The following is a 23,245-nucleotide window of genomic DNA, read 5'->3' as shown; positions in this document are numbered from 1 at the left end:
AAGAAAGCACATATACAGGCCCGTCTGAAGTTTGCCAATGAACATATTAATGATTCAGAGGAGAACTGGGTGAAAGTGTTGTGGTCAGATGAGACCAAAATCGAGCCCTTTGGCATCAACTCAACTCGCCGTGTTTGGAGGAGGAGGAATACTGCCTATCACCCCAAGAACACCCTCCCCACTGTCAAACATGGAGGTGGAAACATTATGCTTTGGGGGTGTTTTTCTGCTAAGGGGACAGGACAACTTCCCCGCATCAAAGGGACGATGGACGGGGCCATGTACCATCAAATCTTGGGTGAGAACCTCCTTCCCTCAGCCAGGGCATTGAAAATTGGTCATGGATGGGTATTCCAGCATGACAATGAACCAAAACACACGGCCAAGGCAACAAAGGAGTGGCTTAAGAAGAAGCACATTAAGGTCCTGGAGTGGCCTAGCCAGTCTCCAGACCTTAATCCCATAGAAAATATGTGGAGGGAGCTGAAGGTTCGAGTTGCCAAACGTCAGCCTCGAAACCTTAATGACTTGGAGAAGATCTGCAAAGAGGAGTGGGACAAAATCCCTCCTGAGATGTGTGCAAACCTGGTGGCCAACTACAAGAAACGTCTGACCTCTATGATTTCCAACAAGGGTTTTGCCACCAAGTACTAAGTCATGTTTTGCAGAGGGGGTCAAATACTTATTTCCCTCATTAAAATGCAAATCAATTTATAACATTTTTGACATGCGTTTTTCTGGATGTTTTTGTTGTTATTCTGTCTCTCACTGTTCAAATAAACCTACCATTAAAATTATAGACTGATCATGTCTTTGTCAGTGGGCAAACGTACAAAATCAGCAGGGGATCAAATACTTTTTTCCCTCACTGTATATTCACGTCACCAAATAATTGATTAAAACACTGTTTTGCAATGGTCTACACTAGCCTCAACAGCACTCTGTAGGGTAGCACCATGGTGTAGCCGGAGGACAGCTAGCTTCCGTCCTCCTCTGGGTACATTGACTTCAATACAAAACCTAGGAGGCTCATGGTTCTCACCCCCTTCCATAGACTTACAGTAATTATGACCACTTCCTGAGGACTTCCTCCAACCTATCAGAACTCTTGCAGCATTAACTGACATGTTCTCCACCCAATCAAAGGATCAGAGAATGAACCTGGTACTGAAAGCATAAGCTACAGCTAGCTAGCACTGTAGTGCATAAAATGTGGTGAGTAGTTGACTCAAAGAGAGAGAACAACAATAGTTGAACAGTTTTGAACAAATTAATTTCTTCAAAAATGAAGGAGATCAATAGCTATATTTTGTCATTTTTTTCACTTTCACTTACTTAGCTAGCAAATGCAGCTAGCTAATTTAGTCTCCTCAAAACACCAATCTTAAACAGAGGAATGCTATGTTAGCTAGTTGGCTATGACTATCCAACACTGGAACTCTTCCAAGTCAAGGTAAGCTTTTGGTTTACCTAATTAATTGCCACCGGGCCCGCCGGTATAATTGCTAAACTGCTTACTGACTGTACACTGTACTGCATGATTGTAGTGGGGTTACTAACACGTTAGTTCTATTAGCTATGTTGACTATGACGTTACTTTAGCTAATATGGTGACAACGATTTAGGCTGTGTGTAGCGATCAGCGGTTATCATATGGTTTGGCTTGGAATGGTTTTTTCGCCAGGTCACAGACAGCTGATGTGTTGTGCAATGAAGTCCACAAGCGAAGGGAAAAGTTGAGAGGAGGAGAGCGCATAGATGTGAGAAGGAATATAACGTGGTTGCTATGAAAGTGAATTGTGTTTAAGTGTGATCAGGGGTGTATTCATTCCGCCGATTCTGTTGAAAAGCTTTTCTTAAACAGAAGCAAACCGAACGAAACGGGCATAAACATACCTGAATTTGGCCAATAGAAACTCTTGTTTGCAAATGTTGGACTAATGATTACACCTTAGATGCAGGCAAGAGTGTGCAAGGCAGTGTGTCAATGTCAGTCACCTAAAAATTTTATCTTGACCTGTGTGCACCTACATTGTAAACATTCATTCATAGGCTAGGTTGTAGCAACCTCATGATGGGTATAGGGAGTTTGAGTATCATGTTACATTGAATGACAGTCATCCAATATGCTGTAATCGAAATAAAGCCATGCTCAACTGGATCTGAACCATGGTCTCCCATGGGAGGAACCAATGTATTGACCATTATACTAACAGGGAAAACCATGTGGTGCTGAGGGTGGCTGATTCTGAAGTCACAGGCAGGGCTACCGCATCACGAGACCATGAGTCCGACTCATGTCCGCTACAGAAGCATAGGGAGCCCATATCCTCTCTAAAACAGTATTTGAGTTATAAACCACTGGATGATCAAAATGTATGTTTATTTAATCCCTGAAATTGTCAAAACATTTTGCTTGGATGAGAAAATACAAGTGCGGATTGATATCATGTTAAATTGTGACCATCGTGGAAATTCTGAATAAAGTATATTTGAAAACGGAGTGTATAACACAAATCTTATAGTTTTCATTGTGGCTTAGTTGGTAGAGCATGGCGTTTCAATCCTAGGGCTGTGGGTTCGATTCCCACAGGGGACCAGTACGAAAAAGTAAACAAATGTATGCACTCACTACTGTAAGTCGCTCTGGATAAGAGCGTCTGCTAAATTACTAAAATGTAAAACAATAAAAGTGCGATATATCCCTGAAAACCATGTTTTAAAATCTAATTATTAACATTATTGGCTGGTATTACAAATAATAATAAAAACACTGAAAAAAAAAACTAATTTTATCTCTTTGGTTCCATGGGAAAATAACTAAACTTCTGTTACCTAAATCAGATTAAATACAATCTTACACAGCCAATCATCAATAACTGGATCAAATAGCATGTGCTACTGTAATCTTGAGCAGTTGCAAGAGCCAATTCATTTTACACAACCGCATTGACATCAAAATGTATATATTTAGCATTCTGGCAGGCTACAGGATCAGGTGATCCTCTTTCAATTCGTGAGCAGGAGGCAGAGCCTGATCCATGGTCATTTTCTGTGGGAAAACGAAGTCAGAGTAGTCAATCCCGTCCACATCTGCGCTGGCCAATTGGTCGCCAGAGCCCTGCTCAGTAAAGAGGATTCCAGTGTCAGAACCCTCGCCTGACTGCTCCTCCAGCTCTGAGCCATCCTCTTTCGGCACTCTGGAAGAAAAACAGAAGCACAGGACCATTAGCCATTATAGTCTACATCCTCTGAGCACTTCCTGTGATTTTTCACTACAGCACAGGCCGGTGTGTCTCTACAATCCCATCATCCCTGCTTTGTTTTTCTGGGAGCCTTAAGTCATATTGAGTTGAATTGTGCATTGAATCAACAATATTTCACAAAGCGATTAACAAGAAAGGCTGAGTGATAACTCTAAAACCATTCTTTGAAGATAATACATTTGTTGAAATAGTGTTCCATTGTTTACTTTATCAACTAAGTAAATTAGAAAATAAACACATTTAGATGAATCTATTGTAAAACTTGAATGATAAGCGCTTTCTGTGCGAACTACAGTATAGTGAAGAGGGTTTCGTGAGATCCAACCCTTTTGGGTCCTGGTGTTTTCGAACTGATACAATGTCTTGCTGAGGACTTAAACCACTAAAGTGGAAGTGGTGTCTTAGGCAATATGATAGCAAATGTTTAGCTTCCTCAATAGTGAAAACGTTTAACAGAGCTGAGTACATATTGTTCTCTTCTGTCTGCTGTAATATAATGAATGCAGATATCAATGCTTGGGTGCTCCTTCACACATGTATAATTAGATCACCTAATCCATATGGCTTATAGTTTAAAAACTCAACTTTCAGCAGGATCATCTAGAACCATAGAGTAGGCCCACAGTGTGTAGTTTACACTCATAGTAGTAAGTCAATAAAGTGCTTCTTACTTCAAATGAGAAATAATATCAGAGGTCATTCAAGTCACAGTACGCACCTACCAGACTGATTCTGTCATTAATAACATTTCCTACTACAGGAAATTGTATAGGGATTCTTGAAAATTCCGAAATGTTATTGATCAAGTCAGGGTTTGTGACACAATGTGTCAATGTCTGATATTGCAATCCTTTATGGGGACATATCTCATCAAAAAGAATGGAGCAAAGAAGTTAGTCAGGACAATTCTGTCACATTATGTTCAATTCTGAAATTCAATAGCCCATCGAGCTTTGGTCTCCTGATAAATTAATTTGTGATGACATATACTTACTTATCCTTTCCCGCAAATGGAGGGAGTCTGTCAGGAGGCCCAGGCAAGTCCATCCAGGGACCCCTCTGTGTCTCACAGTTGGGATTCTTGGCATCTGGCCTGCACTTCACCCACATATGTCTGCCTTTTGCTGGAGCACCTGTGTTTCATAAGGGAATGACAATATATAAACATAACTTATTTGTGACAGAGAATCTTCATGGACAATATTCCTATTGAATATGAAATAAAGGTTACTGCCAAAATAAAGGAAACTTTTGAGTAAATGAGGGATACAAAGTATAGTGAAAGCAGGTGCTTCCAGGTGTGGTTCCTGAGTTAATTAAGCAATTAACATCCCATCATGCTTAGGGTATAAAAATGCCCAGCTGCCCATTATTTTCTAGAAGAAGAGATCTCAATTACTTTGAAGAGGGGTCTCAAAGGAGCATAGAGGGTCTAAATCAGGGGTGTCAAACGTACGGCCCGCGGGCCGGATCAGGCCCGCAAACGGGTTTAATCCGGCCCGCGAGATGATAAAAAAAAATAAAAAAAAAATAAAAAAAAAAAATTGTAAAGTATAAAAATGCGCTGCAATTTTTCTATAAAATAAACTGCTGTTCCAATTGCGTCCACTGGATGGCGCAATAGCAATTGTGTTAAGCAAGCAAACTGTTTATACCGGGGCAGAGCAAGTAGGTCAAGCACGTGCAGCCAATGAGCTACTTTGTTTTGCCCGCGATATTTATTACGGCTTCTACTTTTAACATTATGTGCTTTGGCACCCTCATTGGCCCAATATGTCTCTGTCAAAAAAGAGAAAAGTGGACGCAGAGTGCAGAGTGTTCCAAGAAAAATTGTCATCCTATTTAATCACGGAATTGAATGGGAAAGCTGTATGTTTGGTGTGTTCAGAGCATGTTGCAGTGCTGAAAGAATATAACCTTCGTCGCCACTATGTGAGTCTTCATGCCAACAAATATGACAACTTTCAAGGACAGCGGAGATGAGAGAAGGTGAATGAACTGTTGGCGGGTCTGAAGAAACAGCAGTCTGTGTTTACTCACAGCCGAGACATCAGTGACGCTGCAATGAAAGCTAGCTACCTCATTGCTAATGAAATCGCAGTGGCTTCAAAACCATTTAGTGAGGGTGAATTTGTAAAAACATGCATGATGAAGGCAGCGGAGATTGTGTGCCCTGAAAAGCGGCAGGCTTTTGCAAATATCAGCCTGACAAGAAACACAGTTGCAGACAGGATTTCCGATCTTTCAGTGGATTTGGACAGCCAGTTGAAGCAAAAAGTAAAGTCATTTATTGCGTTTTCGGTTGCAATTGATGAAAGCACGGACATTACAGATGTTGCACAACTGGCAATTTTTTCATCCGCGGAGTTGATGACACATTGACCGTCACCGAGGAGTTCGTGGAGTTGGTGCCGATGACAGATACAACGACAGCAGCTGATATTTTTACCGCACTCGTCGGCGCGCTGGACAGGGTCGGAGTGGACTGGTCCCGCGCTGTCAGCCTGGCTACAGATGGTGCGCCCTCAATGATCGGGAAAAAAGCAGGCGTTGTGACAAAGTTCAGAGAGAAAGTGCAATCTGCAAATGGAGGACGTGAGTTTTTGACTTTTCACTGTATTTTGCACCAGGAGGCTTTGTGTTGCAAGTCATTAAAGATGGATAACGTCATGAAGGTGGTCATCCAAACTGTTAATTTCATCCGATCCAGAAGCCTGAATCACCGTCAGTTTGACAGCCTTCTCAGAGAGAAAGACCACATCTATGGCCTGCCATACCACACTGAGGTAAGATGGTTAAGCCGAGGTGCTGTGCTGAGGCGTTTCTTTGATTTACGAGAAGAAATTGAACAGTTCATGGAAGAAAAGGGCAAACCAGTGTTAGAATTTCATTCCGCAGAATGGATGCCGGACCTTGCATTTATGGTGGATGTTACAGAGCACCTGAATAACTTGAACAAACAGCTGCAAGGGCGCAACAAAGTTGTCACGCAGTATTATGACAGCATACGTTCTTTCAAGTTGAAGCTGTCATTGTGGGAGACGCAACTTGCCGGTGGTGATGCAGCTCACTTCCCCTGTCTGAAAAATGTGTGCGCGACCCAACATGTGGCAGACATGAAGCGGTTCAAAGATAAAATAACGGGACTGTTACGGGAGTTTGAGCAACGCTTTCAGATTTATGTTTATATGTTTTTATGTTGATGTGCTATTGTTTTTAATTGATTTTATTTTATTTGTATATTTAACCTATTCTTGACTCTGTGGTTCTTGCACTTGTTTGGGGAACAGGATTTCATTATTTTTATCTACATTTCTGCCTGAGAAATGACACCCTGATATAGTTCTGTGATCTGTGATATACTTCTGTGAATCACTGAGGCATTGTGTGTTTGTGTGTTCTTTGTCCTCAGAACTTTCAAATAACTTGAGGTGTTTTATGATTAATAGTGATGTTGTGCTTTTGGACACTGTCCTCAGGCTCCAGCTTTATGTTTATATGTTTTTATGTTGATGTGCTATTGTTTTTAATTGATTTTATTTTATTTGTATATTTAACCTATTCTTGACTCTCTGGTTCTTGCACTTGTTTGGGGAACAGGATTTCATTATTTGTATCTACATTTCTGCCTGAGAAATGACACCCTGATATAGTTCTGTGATCTGTGATATACTTCTGTGAATCACTGATGCATTGTGTGTTTGTGTGTTCTTTGTCCTCAGAACTTTCAAATAACTTGAGGTGTTTTATGATTAATAGTGATGTTGTGCTTTTGGACACTGTCCTCAGGCTCCAGCTTTATGTTTATATGTTTTTATGTTGATGTGCTATTGTTTTTAATTGATTTTATTTTATTTGTATATTTAACCTATTCTTGACTCTGTGGTTCTTGCACTTGTTTGGGGAACAGGATTTCATTATTTTTATCTACATTTCTGCCTGAGAAATGACACCCTGATATAGTTCTGTGATCTGTGAAACAGTTCTGTTAATCACTGAGGCATTGTGTGTTTGTGTGTTCTTTTTCTTTAGAATTTTCAAATAAACTTGACGTGTTTTATGATTAATAGTGATGTTGTGCTTGTATTTTTTTTGGACACACTGTCCTCAGGCTCCAGCTTTATGTTGTATGTTGATCGTATTAAAACAAAGAAAACAATCTGAAGTTGTTGTTTTTAAGTTATATATACCATGATTTTTCCGGTCCGGCCCACTTGGGAATAGATTTTCCTCCATGTGGCCCCTGAGCTAAAATGAGTTTGACACCCCTGGTCTAAATGGTGTGTGTGTGTGTGTGTGTGTGTGTGTGTGTGTGTGTGTATCTCAGTCATCAGATCTCAACCCAATTGAACACTTATGGGAGATTCTGGAGCGGCACCGGAGACAGCGTTTTCCACCACCAACAACAAAACACCAAATTATGGAATTTCTTGTGTAAGAATGGTGTCGCATCCCTCCAATAGAGTTCCAGACACTTGTAGAATCTATGCCAAGGTGCATTGAAGCTGGCCTAACACCTTATTAAGACACTATGTTGGTGTTTCTTCTATTTTGGCAGTTACCTGTACATGCTTGTAACCCTTGCATCCGCTATTGTAGCAAGAAATTGGTAAATATTTGTCTAGAACCAAAGTAACAGGATACAGGGACTTGCTTTATCATGTTTACCTAAAGGAACTGGATTGAAGTGATTATTGCGAGCCATCAAGTTGTAATTGCGCTTGAAAGGGTATTGTCATCTTCATACATGAAGGTTATTCATACTATACATCTGGATGCTGATTATAATGCCTGCAGCCTGGGCATAATCAATAGGGCTGAAAAGGTTTAGGGCAGGGGTGTCAAACTCATTCCACAGAGGGCCGAGTGTCTGCGGGTTTTTGGTTTTTCCTTTCAATTAAGACCTAGACAACCAGGTGAGGGGAGTTCCTTACTAATTAGTGACCTTAATTCATCAATCAAGTACAAGGGTGGAGCGAAAACCCGCAGACACTCGGCCCTCCGTGGAATGAGTTTGACACATGTGCTCTAAACTCTTCTGGGGCTGTATGTACCAAGCAGACTAGGAGTGCTGATTTGGGATCAGTTTAGCCTTTTAGATCACAGTGGACAGAGGGGACCTGATCAGCACTCCTACTCTGAGATGGTTGCCATTTCTTGCTAGTATACTTGGTCTTGCAATCTGTGAGTAAATTATTGCTTTTGAAAAAATAAAAAGAATAGGTAGCCTACAGCTTAAGTCTTTGTTGGACAGGACAGACAGCATTCGACAATCGATATAGGTCTACTTATTTTGATTTTTAAACAGAAAAGGTAAAACTTCATTTTAAGGGGTCCTCATTACAGTGTAATTACACTGTAACAAGTATTGTTGTAAATTGTAATAACTCATAGTTACACTGTAATAACAACATGTAACTGGTGGTAATTGGAGACTGTAATTACAGAGGTGTAACAACATATGCTTGTTACCACGCTTCATACAAATGGGCAAGTTTCCACTAAATTCACCAATTTAGTGTTACATTTCCTCTCAGCTGCCTCCGATTTAGTAATAACTGTCACAAGGTTGTAATCTCTTGTGGACAGATGCGCTGGGTGTCAGAGATCAAAGGTTGGACGATCAATAGGATCTAATTACCAAACTATGAATACGCACTCTTCAAATTCTCCACTCAATGTTGTATGTAATTACTTATTACTCATTACCAAGTGAAAATACCTACAAACAACAGATGAGTCCCGTGTAGCTCAGTTGGTAGAGCATGGCGCTTGCAATGCCAGGGTTGTGGGTTTGATTCCCACGGGGGACCAGTATGAAAAAAATTAAATGTATGCACTCACTAACTGTAAGTCGCTCTGGATAAGAGCGTCTGCTAAATGACTAAAATTAGCTTTTACTTTATTATAAAGATACTTTCTTCTTTTTTTAAGCGTTAAATCAGCTTTAATATTGCAGAATAGATTGTGGCTTCCATCAATGTAATTGTCTGCATCATTTCCAATCCTCCATATTTTGGGGGGGGAAATATACAGTGGGGAGAACAAGTATTTGATACACTGCCGATTTTGCCGGTTTTCCTACTTACAAAGCATGTAAAGGTCTGTAATTTTTATCATAGGTACACTTCAACTGTGAGAGACGGAATCTAAAAATTACGGATCAAAAATCCAGAAAATCACATTGTATGATTTTTAAGTAATTAATTTGCATTTTATTGCATGACATAAGTATTTGATCACCTACCAACCAGTAAGAATTCCGGCTCTCACAGACCTGTTAGTTTTTCTTTAAGAAGCCCTCCTGTTCTCCACTCATTACCTGTATTAACTGCACCTGTTTGAACTCGTTACCTGTATAAAAGACACATGTCCACACACTCAATCAAACAGACTCCAACCTCTCCACAATGGCTAAGACCAGAGAGCTGTGTAAGGACATCAGGGATACAATTGTAGACCTGCACAAGGCTGGGATGGGCTACAGGACAATAGGCAAGCAGCTTGGTGAGAAGGCAACAACTGTTGGCGCAATTATTAGAAAATGGAAGAAGTTCAAGAAGACGGTCAATCACCCTCGGTCTGGGGCTCCATGCAAGATCTCACCTCGTGGGGCATCAATGATCATGAGGAAGGTGAGGGATCAGCCCAGAACTACACGGCAGGACCTGGTCAATGACCTGAAGAGAGCTGGGACCACAGTCTCAAAGAAAACCATTAGTAACACACTACGCCGTCATGGATTAAAATCCTGCAGCGCACGCAAGGTCCCCCTGCTCAAGCCAGCGCATGTCCAGGCCCGTCTGAAGTTTGCCAATGACCATCTGGATGATCCAGAGGAGGAATGGGAGAAGGTCATGTGGTCTCATGAGACAAAAATTGAGCTTTTTGGTCTAAACTCCACTCGCCGTGTTTGGAGGAAGAAGAAGGATGAGTACAACCCCAAGATCACCATCCCAACCGTGAAGCATGGAGGTGGAAACATAATTCTTTGGGGATGCTTTTCTGCAAAGGGGACAGGACGACTGCACCGTATTGAGGGGAGGATGGATGGGGCCATGTATCGCGAGATCTTGGCCAACAACCTCCTTCCCTCAGTAAGAGCATTGAAGATGGGTCGTGGCTGGGTCTTCCAGCATGACAATGACCCGAAACACACAGCCAGGGCAACTAAGGAGTGGCTGCGTAAGAAGCATCTCAAGGTCCTGGAGTGGCCTAGCCAGTCTCCAGACCTGAACACAATAGAACATCTTTGGAGGGAGCTGAAAGTCCGTATTGCCCAGCGACAGCCCCCGAAACCTGAAGGATCTGGAGAAGGTCTGTATGGAGGAGTAGGCCAAAATCCCTGCTGCAGTGTGTGCAAACCTGGTCAAGACCTACAGGAAACGTATGATCTCTGTAATTGCAAACAAAGGTTTCTGTACCAAAAATTAAGTTCTGCTTTTCTGATGTATCAAATACTTATGTCATGCAATAAAATGCAAATTAATTACTTAAAAATCATACAGTGTGATTTTCTGGATTTTTGTTTTAGATTCCGTCTCTCACAGTTGAAGTGTACCTATGATAAAAATGACAGACCTCTACATGCTTTGTAAGTAGGAAAACCTGCAAAATCGGCAGTGTATCAAATACTTGTTCTCCCCACTGTATATAAAATATATGTATTTTTACAAATACTTTCCTTAATTATTTTCCCCTAACCCTACCATCCCTCCCCTAATTGGAGTAAACTAATGGACAACAACTCTTAGGCTTCTATTTCCAGCTTATACATACTATATAAATTTTACGGACACAGTATAGTTATCTTTTGTTTGTTTTTAGTCCCATACTTCAGCTCCACTCAACCCCTCCCATCTACCTCTGAACACTATCCAGTTTTGTTTTCCATTTGCCATATATTTTTCAACTGTGCTGTGATGTTTCACAAAAGTTCTGAACCTTGCTATTCTCATAGATTCTTCATATTGTAAATTAAAGATAACATTTTTTGCTAATAGTATTATTATATTATTAATTGACTATGACTTTTTAAATCACCCAGCAGTGCTATTTGCAGAGTTAGCTCCAGGTAAATGTTGCAATTTTTCATCCATTCCTGAACTAGCGACCAAATACAAGCTACATATGGACAGTACCAAAATGATTGTCTCTTCGCAGAAATATACAGAGCTGGGATGGTTGTATCCCCCATATATATAACATTCTACTGGTTGCAAGAATTTTGTATAATAACTTACATTTAAAACTCTAAGTTTTGAATCCAGCATTGTTTTGTGTATCAGTTCATAAACCATGTGCCATGGAATCGGTACATCGAAAATCTCTTCCCAACTATTTTGCAATCTAAATTTATATGGCACAGCTGTCAATTTTTTGGTCCTTAAATTAAACTGGTATACTTTTTTATTTATCACAATTTTCTTTAGCCAATTTTGGTCTTTAATGCAGGGCCGACAGACAAGTTCCTTACTTTCTCCCCCTTCCACTTGCCTCTTCCATTTTTGCGGTAATGCTGCAATTAGTTGGTTGTAATTTTGAGTAAAGCAGACATTTCCATATATTTTTGTTAGCTGCATGTGTGACATAACTCCACCAGTCCTATTTATGATATCATTTACAAAGAATATCCTTTTTTTTTAATTGTATTTTATATGTTTAAAAAAAATAATCAATTAGTATATTAGAGTTTAACCATAATATTTGTTGTAATATTTGTTGTGTCTATTCTGGTGGATTAAACTGCAATTGCAACCAACTTTTTATGGCTTGTTTTAAAAATAGCGATATTTTGGAGATTATTTCATTTTCAAATAACCGAAAATGAGATGTTGTAATCTGAATAAAGGGGAAAAGGCTGTTCTTGAACATGGGGTGAGGAATTCTTACTAATCTGCTAGAGAACCAGTTTGGATTTAAGTATAACTTTTGAATGACTGAAGCCTTTAGTGAGAGGTCTAATGCTTTAATATGTAATCATTTCTGCCCTCCGAATTCATATTCATTATAGAAATAGGCCCGTTTAATTTTGTCTGGCTTGCCGTTCCAAATAAAATGGAATATTTCTTGCTCATATAATTTAAAAAACAAGTCGCTAGGTGTAGGCAAGGCCATAAGCAAATAGGTAAACTGGGATATGACTAAAGAGTTAATCAGGGTGATTTTTCCACAAATAGACAGGTATTTTCCTTTCCACGGTAGCAAGATCTTATCTATTTTTGCTAACTTTCTATTAAAATGTATTGTAATAAGATAATTTATTTCTTTCGGGATATGAATACCGAGTATGTCCACTTCACCGTCAGCCCATTTTATTGGTAAACTGCACGGTAATGTAAAAGTTGTATTTTTTAGTGATCCAATACGTAATATAGTACACTTATCATACATTTGGTTGTAATCCAGAGAGGTTAGAAAAAGTATCTAGATAATCTATGAGGCTGTGGAGGGATCCAAATTGTGGATTTAAAAGAAAACATGAATCATCAGCGTACAATGACACCTTTGTTTTTAAGCCCTGGATTTCTAGGCCCTTGATATTATTGTTGGATCTGATTTTAATAGCTAACATTTCGATGGCCATAATAAATAGTTATGCCGATAGTGGACAACCTTGTTTTACTCCTTTTGACAGTTTAAAACTTTCTGAGAAGTAGCAATTATTTACTATTTTACACCTAGGGTTACTATACATAATATAACCAATTGTATTAGAGATTCTCCAAAATTGAAATATTCCAGGCATTTATATATAAATTCCAGTCGTACTTTAGCAGCCTTTTAAAAGTCAGCTTTGAATACCAGGCCTGGTTTCCCAGATTTGTCATAGTGTTCTATTGTTTCCAGTACTTGACTTATATTATCTCCAATGTATCGTCCATGTAAAAAACCTGTCTGATTAGGATTAATAATATCCGACAATACCTTTTTAACTCTAAGCGCTATGCACTTTGCTAGAATTTTTGCATCACAAAAAAGAAGTGTAAGGGGCCTCCAATTTTTTTCATGGACTGGATCTTTATATTTACCACTTGGGTCCTGTTTCAGTAACAATGAAATCAGACCTTCTTGTTGAGTATCTGATAATCTACCATTTTTATAGGAGTGGTTAAAACATGCTAATAACGGTCCTCTGAGTTACATCAAAAAAGGTTTGGTATACCTCAACTGGTAAATAATAATACAAAAAAGTATTGTTAATATATTTATTAATTAGTAGAAACAATGATATAGGGCTACTCAATAACATAAATCTGTAGCCTACAGTATGGTGAGTAGCATAGATCATTGTTTCCCAACTCCAGTCCTGGAGTATCTCCAACAGTACACATGCTTGTTGTAGCTCTGGACAAACACACCTGATTCAACTCATAGAGGGCTTAATGATTAGTTGAAAAGTTGAATCAGGTGTGTTTGTCGGGGGCTTCAATTAAAATATATACTGTTGGGGGTACTCGAGGACTGGAGTTGGGAAACACTGGCCTAGATAGCTAATTTAGAAAAACAGGATTGTCTCTTTCTTCCCTTTTTAACATTACAAAATGGAAACTGACAATTGTCTCTGTCTTCATCTGTTTATTTCTTGTAAGCAGAGACCTTGTAGGAATCTGTGGTAGAGAATAATAATATATGACAATTTAGCATAGACACTATTACCCCTGGTTATCTTCATAATGATTTCTATAGTTTAGGCATAGCTAGGCCTACTTAACTACCTAGCTAGTTGTTGTGTTATCCCACTAGCAATAATAGTGCTTGCTAACACTAATAACAAAGATTTGTATAACTAACCCAAGATAGATCCCTAGAATCACTACTCTCGGCGGGTCTGACCTAGAGTATGTGGACAACTACAAATACCTAGGTGTCTGGTTAGACTGTAAACTCTCCTTCCAGACTCACATTAAGCATCTCCAATCAAAAGTTAGATCTAGAATCAGCTTCCTATTTCGCAACAAAGCCTCCTTCACTCATGCTGCCAAACATGCCCTCGTAAAACTGACTATCCTACCGATCCTTGACTTCGGCGATGTCATTTACAAAATAGCCTCCAACACCCTACTCAGCAAATTGGATGTAGTCTATCACAGTGCCATCCGTTTTGTCACCAAAGCCCCATAGACTACCCACCATTGTGACCTGTACGCTCTTGTTGGCTGGCCCTCACTACATATTCGTCGCCAAACCCACTGGCTCCAGGTCATCTATAAATCACTGCTAGGCAAATCCCCGTCTTATCTTAGCTCACTGGTCACCATAGCAACACTCACCCGTAGTCTGCGCTCCAGCAGGTATATCTCACTGGTCATCCCCAAAGCCAACACCTCCTTTGGCCGCCATTCCTTCCAGTTCTCTGCTGCCAATGACTAATTTGCACCCCAGTATCTCCATTTGCACATCATCTTTTGCACATCTATCATTCCAGTATTATACGAAATTGTAACTATTTTGCACTATGGCCTATTTATTACCTTACCTCCATAACTTACTACATTCGCACACACTGTATATATATTTTCTGTTGTATTTTTTACTTTATGTTTTGTTTACCCCATATGTAACTCTGTGTTGTTGTTTTTATCGCACTGCTTTGCTTTATCTTGGCCAGGTCGCAGTTGTAAATGAGAACTTGTTCTCAACTGGCTTACCTGGTTAAATAAAGGTGAAAAAAAACAAAACAAACAAAAAGAAATAGATCAGAGCCTGTCGTTTCCAATGGGAGCAAATGAATCATAGTGGGCAGAACAAGCAAGGAGGTGGGCAGAGCCAAGCACGAGCTAGTGAGATCCTATTGGCGCGTTCTAGCATATATTTGCATATTTCCGTTAGGGAACGCCTACTCTGTGAAGTGCACGTGTGCACCAACCGGATGCTTCACATTTATACATGCGGTGAAATTTCTGGTTCATTGTTTTATCTGTGCTAATAAGTTATCTAGTGTTTAGCTACATTGAAAAGGCACTAAAGTTACTCATATTGTGTTGACACAAGTAGCTAGCTAGCTAACGTTAACATGCTGGGTGTGTCTCACGTTATACCCACATTATATCCAAGGTTCAGGGAAGATAAGACCATCACGCCACGCTAACGTTAGCTAGCTAGTTAGCTAGCAAGTAGTGACCATAGCATAATTAACAGCTTTAGGTAGCTAGCTAGCTAGTTAGTCAAGGTTAGAAAATTAGCTAGCTACCTAGCATGCTAGCTAATCCCCAAAAACTATATTAGATGGTAACTAGCTAGCTAGCCTAGTTGGTAGGCCAAACAAAAACATGAGTTAACGTTTGCTAGCTAGGCTAGCTAGCTCGCAAACGCTAGCTAACTACATATGCTAAATCATCCAGCAGAATTCATGTATCCAAAAAAGCTAAACAAATTGCATGGAAACCTTACTTTCTCTCTCCTGTGTTGATGTTTTTGACCTACAACACCTTTTTTTTGTTTCTGTCACACCAGCCTTCGCTTTGGCTCCCCCTCCTGTCCAGCTCAGGTGTTCGGCGTCGCCGGCCTTCTAGCGGCTGCTGAACCTGCTGCTGGCAAATGCCCTTCACTCATCAACCCCGGACTTGTCTCGTCATCATTACACACACCTTGTTCCAATCCCCACTCTATCACTGTATATATACTCCCTCTGTCATGTGTCTTTGTCGTCATTGTATATGTTGCTTGTTTTCCTGAGAGGAATCTATTATACTATTTCCTGAGTACTTTATATTTTGCACTGTGGGTTTTGTCCCGCTTTAAGCTATGGTGCTTTAATAAATTCAGTAGTTCTAAACCTGCGACTGCCTCCTGCCTACTCCTCTCTACACTTGTGACAGTTTCTTTCATGGCAATCTTTCATGTCTGGATTTTTGGTGCTGTCAAGACAACTGGGAACTTGGAAAAACAAGGTCAAATCATGACGTCAGTGAACTTCAGGTCGGAAAGTCTGAGTTCTAGAAAGATGCCAGCGTTTCCGACTTGGAATTCTGAGTTGGATGACCGAGTTGGATGACTGTTGAAACTATTTTCCCAGTCGGAGCTCATTTTTTCCCCAAGTTCCGGAGATTCTGAGATTTCCGAGTTCCCAGTTTCCAGTAGTTTTGAAAGTGGCATTTGCACACTGAAATTCTACTCGACCCTATTCTTTGCGCACTGTCACATGACGTCAGTGTCAACACATGGGCATGTTCGAGGTCATTCTTATTTAGAGCGTGTTGCACAGATAGGCAGGTCTTGACATGATGCCTTAATTCTTGGGATAAATAAATAATTGCACCAATGCATCCCATTCAAAAGTGAGAAAGTTCCTCAACAGGGTTACATGATGGAATAAGAGTTTGTCTTATGATAATTTTAAGTGCATTTATAAACCATTATTCAACCAAGCTTAATAGGCTTACAATTTGGCAAGCACGAATGACTATCTCACAATTTTAACCATAACCAGGGGTGAAAGTAAGCCGATACGGTCCAGTACAGCGTCCCGGCAAAATAAATAGTGGGGGTATACCGGTAAAATGTGAACCTATCAAAATAATTAACTAAAATGACATGACAAATATAGACTATTTTACACCATTATTTAACATTACCGCATGTCAGCCACATTACAAATTGTATATGCTCCAAATTGCGTTGTGGTTCGACAAGAACACTTACATTTTGCCAAGCAGAGATGAGTGGCCTAACGACAATGGCAGAATGTCATTACAATACACATTTAGGTGTTTTGTAACGGATGTCTCTTTCCATTCATCAAAATGCAGGAGCACAGTGCACTGTTTAGATGCTGGAATTATTTTGTGAGTGGACGAACGTGCGCGGGTACTCTACAGGAGCGCCTTTTTGAAGTGATTGTTTGACAATCAGATGAAAACACTATGACTGTTTGTGTTTATGCCACATTAAAAGGTAATACATATTAAAAGTGATATGACAAATATTTACAAGGCCTAGGCCCACAGATATCATATGAAATTAATAGGGATTCTATATGTACTTGTCTGATTACATCTAGGCTATAAAAAAAAGTATGTGCCTGTACCGGTAAGAAATGAAATCTACTTTCACCCCTGACCATAACTCTTTATTAATGTGTCTATAAATGTTTAATTGATGGTTAAAGTAATTGACCCGTTGTCAAATGTACCGTTAAATGAATGACCAATTCTAAGTATTTTTGTTTGTATGTGAACCGTTTGTGAACCTGTTTTTCCCATTGGGCCTGAGCATCAGACTCCAGAGCCCTTTATTGCAAAGTTATGTCAATGAGGTGGTCGGTTTTCAATTGGCTAACACTTCTCATGTGGTTTGTGCAGCTGAATTATGGTGCTATCTGGCATCCTTGGGATGTCCCTAACCCACTGAAGTAGATATTTAAAATGGTTAAGGTTAGGGTTACGTAAGGATTATGGTTGGGGTTAGGGTAGGGGTTAAGGTTAGGGTTTAGGGTAAGGTTGTCCCACGGATTCCGGATAGCACTGACCAGTATGGTGCGATGGGATGCTATCAGAAAACTTTAACATTTGTAACAAGCATGGTAACAAGCATACATTGTTACACCTATGTAATTACAGACTGCAATTACCACCAGTTACATGTTGTTATTACAGTGTAACTATGAATTATTACAAGTAATTATAATAATTGTTACAGTTGAATTACATATGTAATTACACTGTAATAAGGACCCCTTAAAATCAAGCGTTACCGATTAAATTACACTTTCACTTATGCAACCACCCCTTTTATAAATGGCAGATTAAAGTTATAAGCAACATGTGCATTGTTCTAATTTGTGGTGCTTCAACCTTTTTATTACTCTTATTCGTACTCTATTCTGGTAGTGAAAAATATGTCCTTCAGACAAATTCTGACACAATATACAGACGCGATTTCGTGACATCTTGTCAGCAATTTAGGCTATTTTGCCAGAAGAACACATACAATTGATAGCATTTACATTTACATTTTCTTCATTTAGCAGACGCTCTTATCCAGAGCGACTTACAAATTGGTGCATTCACCTTATGAATATAGCAGAAGCGCAGATACTTTTCAACATGAATTAATCAACATAAATGTTATTGTTCCAAATCCGTAACTATACCTACTTAATTTTCTCAACAGTTAAATATTGTAGTACCCAACATGTGGCTAATCCAAAAAGGTGATATAGCCTAATATTTATTTGAATAGGCTACTTACCAAGTCCGTTATCTGCGAGAAAGAAAATGACAGCCAGTGTCAGACAGATCTTCAAATTAAGTAGTCCCTTCATTATTTTATTTGTAATGAGGAGACGTCAATATATCCTTTTAAGAATAACCTCTGTGTGAATATTCTTAAATACACTTAATCGTGCTGTTGAATGTTTCCAAACCCTGCCCATTTATGCGTCATTATTTCCTGAAACCAGACTTCTTCGTAAGAAGTTTAACATCCGCAGTGGAAAGTTGTCTTTCATTTCTGCCATGCCGACGTTCACCGCATTGAGTTTATATTATAGGTATAGCCTAAATTAAAATGATTAATACAGTATATCTGAACATGCCACGGCTATAAAAATTGGTAGTCGCACTGTAAAACTGCTATAGACCATAATCTGTTGACACATAGCATAATTTGAATCAACAAGATTCACTTTTTGACCCAATAGATAATCCAATAGATGAATTCATAGTAGTCCAAATAAGATCTAAAACCTCAAACACTCATTGAATTTGTAGACATGTTAAAACAGCTCTCCAAATGCATATCAATGTGTCCCCAAGCTACACTGAAAGGAATTTTCAGCAAATTAATTAGCTGTATTTCACATTTTATTACCTGTGACACATTTCTCAAGAATGCATTTGGAAGATATTATGCTAATTATATACACTACTGGTCAAAAGTTTGGACACACCTACTCATTCAAGGGTTTTTCTTTATTTTTACAATTTTTAACATTGTAGAATAATAGTGAAGACATCAAAACTATGAAATAACACATACAGTGAGGGAAAAAAGTATTTGATCCCCTGCTGATTTTGTAGGTTTGCCACTGACAAAGACATGATCAGTCTATAATTTTAATGGTAGGTTTATTTGAACAGTGAGAGAGAATAACAACAACTAAATCCAGAAAAACCAAAAAAATTGCTAAAAAAATTGATTTGCATTTTAATGAGGGAAATAAGTATTTGACCCCTCTGCAAAACATGACTTAGTACTTGGTGGCAAAACCCTTGTTGGCAATCATAGAGGTCAGACGTTTCTTGTAGTTGGCCACCAGGTTTGCACACATCTCAGGAGGGATTTTGTCCCACTCCTCTTTGCAGATCTTCTCCAAGTCATTAAGGTTTCGAGGCTGACGTTTGGCAACTCGAACCTTCAGCTCCCTCCACAGATTTTCTATGGGATTAAGGTCTGGAGACTGGCTAGGCCACTCACGGACCTTAATGTGCTTCTTCTTGAGCCATTCATTTGTTGCCTTGGCAGAGTGATTTGGGTCATTGTCATGCTGGAATACCCATTCACAACCCATTTTCAATGCCCTGGCTGAGGGAAGGAGGTTCTCACCCAAGATTTGACAGTACATGGCCCTGTCCATCGTCCCTTTGACGCGGTGAAATTGTCCTGTCCCCCTTAGCAGAAAAACACCCCCAAAGCATGGTTCCACCTCCATGTTTGACAGTGGGGATGGTGTTCTTGGGGTCATAGGCAGCATTCCTCCTCCTCCAAACACGGCGAGTTGAGTTGATGCCAAAGACCTCGATTTCACTTTCACCCAGTTCTCCTCTGAATCATTCAGATGTTCATTGGCAAACTTCAGACGGGCCTGTATATGTGCTTTCTTGAGCAGGGGGACCTTGCGGGCGCTGCATGATTTCAGTCCTTCACGGCGTAGTGTGTTACCAATTGTTTTCTTGGTGACTATGGTCCCAGCTACCTTGAGATCATTGACAAGATCCTCCTGTGTAGTTCTGGGCTGATTCCTCACCGTTCTCATGATCATTGCAACTCCACGAGGTGAGACCTTGCATGGAGCCCCAGGCCAAGGGAGATTGACAGTTCTTTTGTGTTTCTTCCATTTGTGAATAATCGCACCAACTGCTGTCACCTTGTCACCAAGCTGCTTGGCGATGGTCTTGTAGCCCATTCCAGCCTTGTGTAGGTCTGCAATCTTGTCCCTGACATCCTTGGAGAGCTCTTTGGTCTTGGCCATGGTGGAGAGTTTGGAATCTGATTGATTGATTGCTTCTGTGGACAGGTGTCTTTTATACAGGTAACAAACTGAGATTAGGAGCACTCCCTTTAAGAGTGTGCTCCTAATCTCAGCTCGTTACCTGTATAAAAGACACATGGGAGCCAGAAATCTTTCTGATTGAAAGGGGGTCAAATACTTATTTCCCTCATTAAAATGCAAATCAATTTATAACATTTTTGACATGCGTTTTTCTGGATTTTTTTGTTGTTATTCTGTCTCTCACTGTTCAAATAAACCTACCATTAAAATTATAGATTGATAATTTCTCTGTCAGTGGGCAAACGTACAAAATCAGCAGGGGATCTAATACTTTTTTCCCTCACTGCATGGAATCATGTAATAACCAAAAAAGTGTTAAACAAATCAAAATATATTTGTGATTTGAGATTCTTCAAATAGCCACCCTTTGCCTTGATGACAGCTTGCACACTCTTGGCATTCTCTCAACCAACTTCATGAGGTAGTCACAGGGAATGCATTTAAATTAACAGGTGTGCCTTCTTAAAAGTTAATTTGTGGAATTTCTATCCTTCTTAATGCGTTTGAGCCAATCAGTTGTGTTGTGACAAGGTATACAGAAGATAGCCCTATTTGGTAAAATATCAAGTCCATATTATGGCAAGAACAGCTCAAATAAGCAAAGAGAAACGACAGTCCATCATTACTTTAAGACATGAAGCTCAGTCAATACGCAACATTTCAAGAACTGCAGTCGCAAAAACCATCAAGCACTATGATGAAACTGGATCTCTCAACTGTTCAGAGGGGACTGTGTGAATCCGGCCTTCATGGTCGAATTGCTGCAAAGAAACCACTACTAAAGGACACCAATAAGAAGAAGGGACCTGTTTGGGCCAAGAAACACGAGCCATGGACATTAGACCGGTGGAAATGTGTCCTTTGGTCTAGAGTCCAAATTGGAGATTTTTGGTTCCAACCGGCGTGTCTTTGTGTGGGTAAATGGATGATCTCTGCATGTGTATTTTCCACCGTTAAGCATGGAGGAGGTGGTGTTATGGTGTGGGGGTACTTTGATGGTGACACTGTCTGTGATTTATTGGCTACAACAGCATTCTGCAGCGATACGCCATCCCATTTGGTTTGGGCTTAGTGGGACTATCATTTGTTTTTCAACAGGACAATGACCCAACACACCTCCAGGCTGTGTAAGGGCTATTTTACCAAGATGGAGAGTGATGGAGTGCTGCATCAGATGAACTGGCCTCCACAATCCCCCAACCTCAACCCAATTGAGATGGTTTGGGATGAGTCGGACGGCAGAGTGAAGGAAAAGCAACCAACAAGTGCTCAGCATATGTGGGAACTCCTTCAAGACTGTTGGAAAAGCATTCCAGGTGAAGCTGGTTGAGAGAATGCCAAGAGTGTGCAACGCTGTCGTCAAGGCAAAGGGTGGCTATTTGAAGAATCTAAAATATAAAATATATTTTGATTTGTTTAACACTTTTTTGGTTACTACATGATTCCATTAGTGTTATTTCATAGTTTTGATGTCTTCACTATTATTCTACAATGTAAAAAATAGCAAAAATAAAGAAAAACCCTTGAATGAGTAGGTGTGTCCAAACTTTTGACTGGTACTGTATATTGTTGAAAGTGACCGTATGGATACTATATTTTACAGATGTTATTGGTAACAGGTGAAATGTTGAAAGCCTGAAGTGTCTCCACTTGCGCTGCCAAATAGGTAGCTTTTCGGTGGTGCAACTGGGTAAGATGCTTCAGGAGGGCAGTCACGTGTTTGTGAGGCAGAGGTCCTGGGTATGAGCCGAATCAGGAGGAAGCGGTACTGCTCACTAAGCAAGACAGTCCTTTACACTAATGTGAAGTTTATGCAACACTCTTCCAAAAAGTTTAGTAAACTCAAGAAGGCTGTGGAACTACTTACTAAAAGATCTTGAGTTGGACCAGCTAGATATTTTTTTACAGTGTACTCTAACGTCTGATGATTGATCTCTTTCATGTTCATCTCTTGAAATTCTTATTTTGAAAGGGTGATGTGCATGTGTATGAACGTTTGTTTTCAGCTGATGCACAGCTGTGATATGGTACAGGAAGTGGGTGTATCGGGCCATTTTATCTTTCCTCAGGAAATGACACTTCAGTCTCTTCACTGAGACATCCAACGCTACTACTGCAACTCATAACTTGTCTAAGGGCTACCAGCTAAAAACACAGTGTAGCTTGAGCTAAACCGCCTTTACATTCCTAGCATCTCCCGCTTAAGCCAAACTGGATAGGATGTGTACGTTCCCCAGGCACCTCTATTGCTGTCCTGTGTTGATCTCATTAATAAAATGGAGTGCAATGGAGCAGAATGTTCCGTTTTCTCTTTACAAAATTGGTTGAATGGCTAGTTTTACCCTGTAGGCACCTTACCACAGGTGAGATAAATTACACAGAAAAAGAGATTCACCTGCCTCCAATTTAGTCCAGGCCAATTTTTGACTTTATAAAATGTCAATTTCAGTTTCTATTTGTTTTCTTGGTCCTGTGCAGTTGTAAATCAAACAAATACACAAACGTTTTTTCAATTTAAACTTATTTTAAAACAGTGAATCGTGCTAAGGTGCCAATATATTTGACCACAACTGTACTTATGGGTCTAAACATATGGCTCTGCCAAACTGTCCTCTTCAGAGAAGATTGCACTGGAGACCAAATTCCATAAATGTTTATTTTACATGAGAATCCTCTCATTTCTGCTAAACACTCATCTGATAAT

The 23,245-nt window shown here is 39.8% G+C and overlaps 1 protein-coding gene across 1 annotated transcript; it reads right to left on the bottom strand.

Annotated features, from left to right (window-relative positions):
* Positions 1 to 2,612: 2,612 nt before the first annotated feature.
* On the bottom strand, positions 2,613 to 18,662 carry srgn (serglycin). The gene is made up of 3 exons (XM_041900063.1): positions 18,459 to 18,662; positions 4,261 to 4,399; positions 2,613 to 3,200 (listed from the first exon to the last, which is right to left on the bottom strand). Exons 1-3 carry the CDS (start codon positions 18,529 to 18,531, stop codon positions 2,987 to 2,989), a joined length of 426 nt encoding a protein of 141 aa, XP_041755997.1. The 5' UTR covers positions 18,532 to 18,662; the 3' UTR covers positions 2,613 to 2,986.
* Positions 18,663 to 23,245: the final 4,583 nt, after the last annotated feature.

This window comes from Coregonus clupeaformis, chromosome 1 (assembly GCF_020615455.1).
Source record: "Coregonus clupeaformis isolate EN_2021a chromosome 1, ASM2061545v1, whole genome shotgun sequence".
In the NCBI taxonomy this organism is placed as follows: Eukaryota; Metazoa; Chordata; class Actinopteri; order Salmoniformes; family Salmonidae; genus Coregonus; species Coregonus clupeaformis.
The sequence above is the reverse complement of the archived record's forward strand: the minus strand, read 5'-3'. Positions and strand labels throughout refer to the sequence as shown.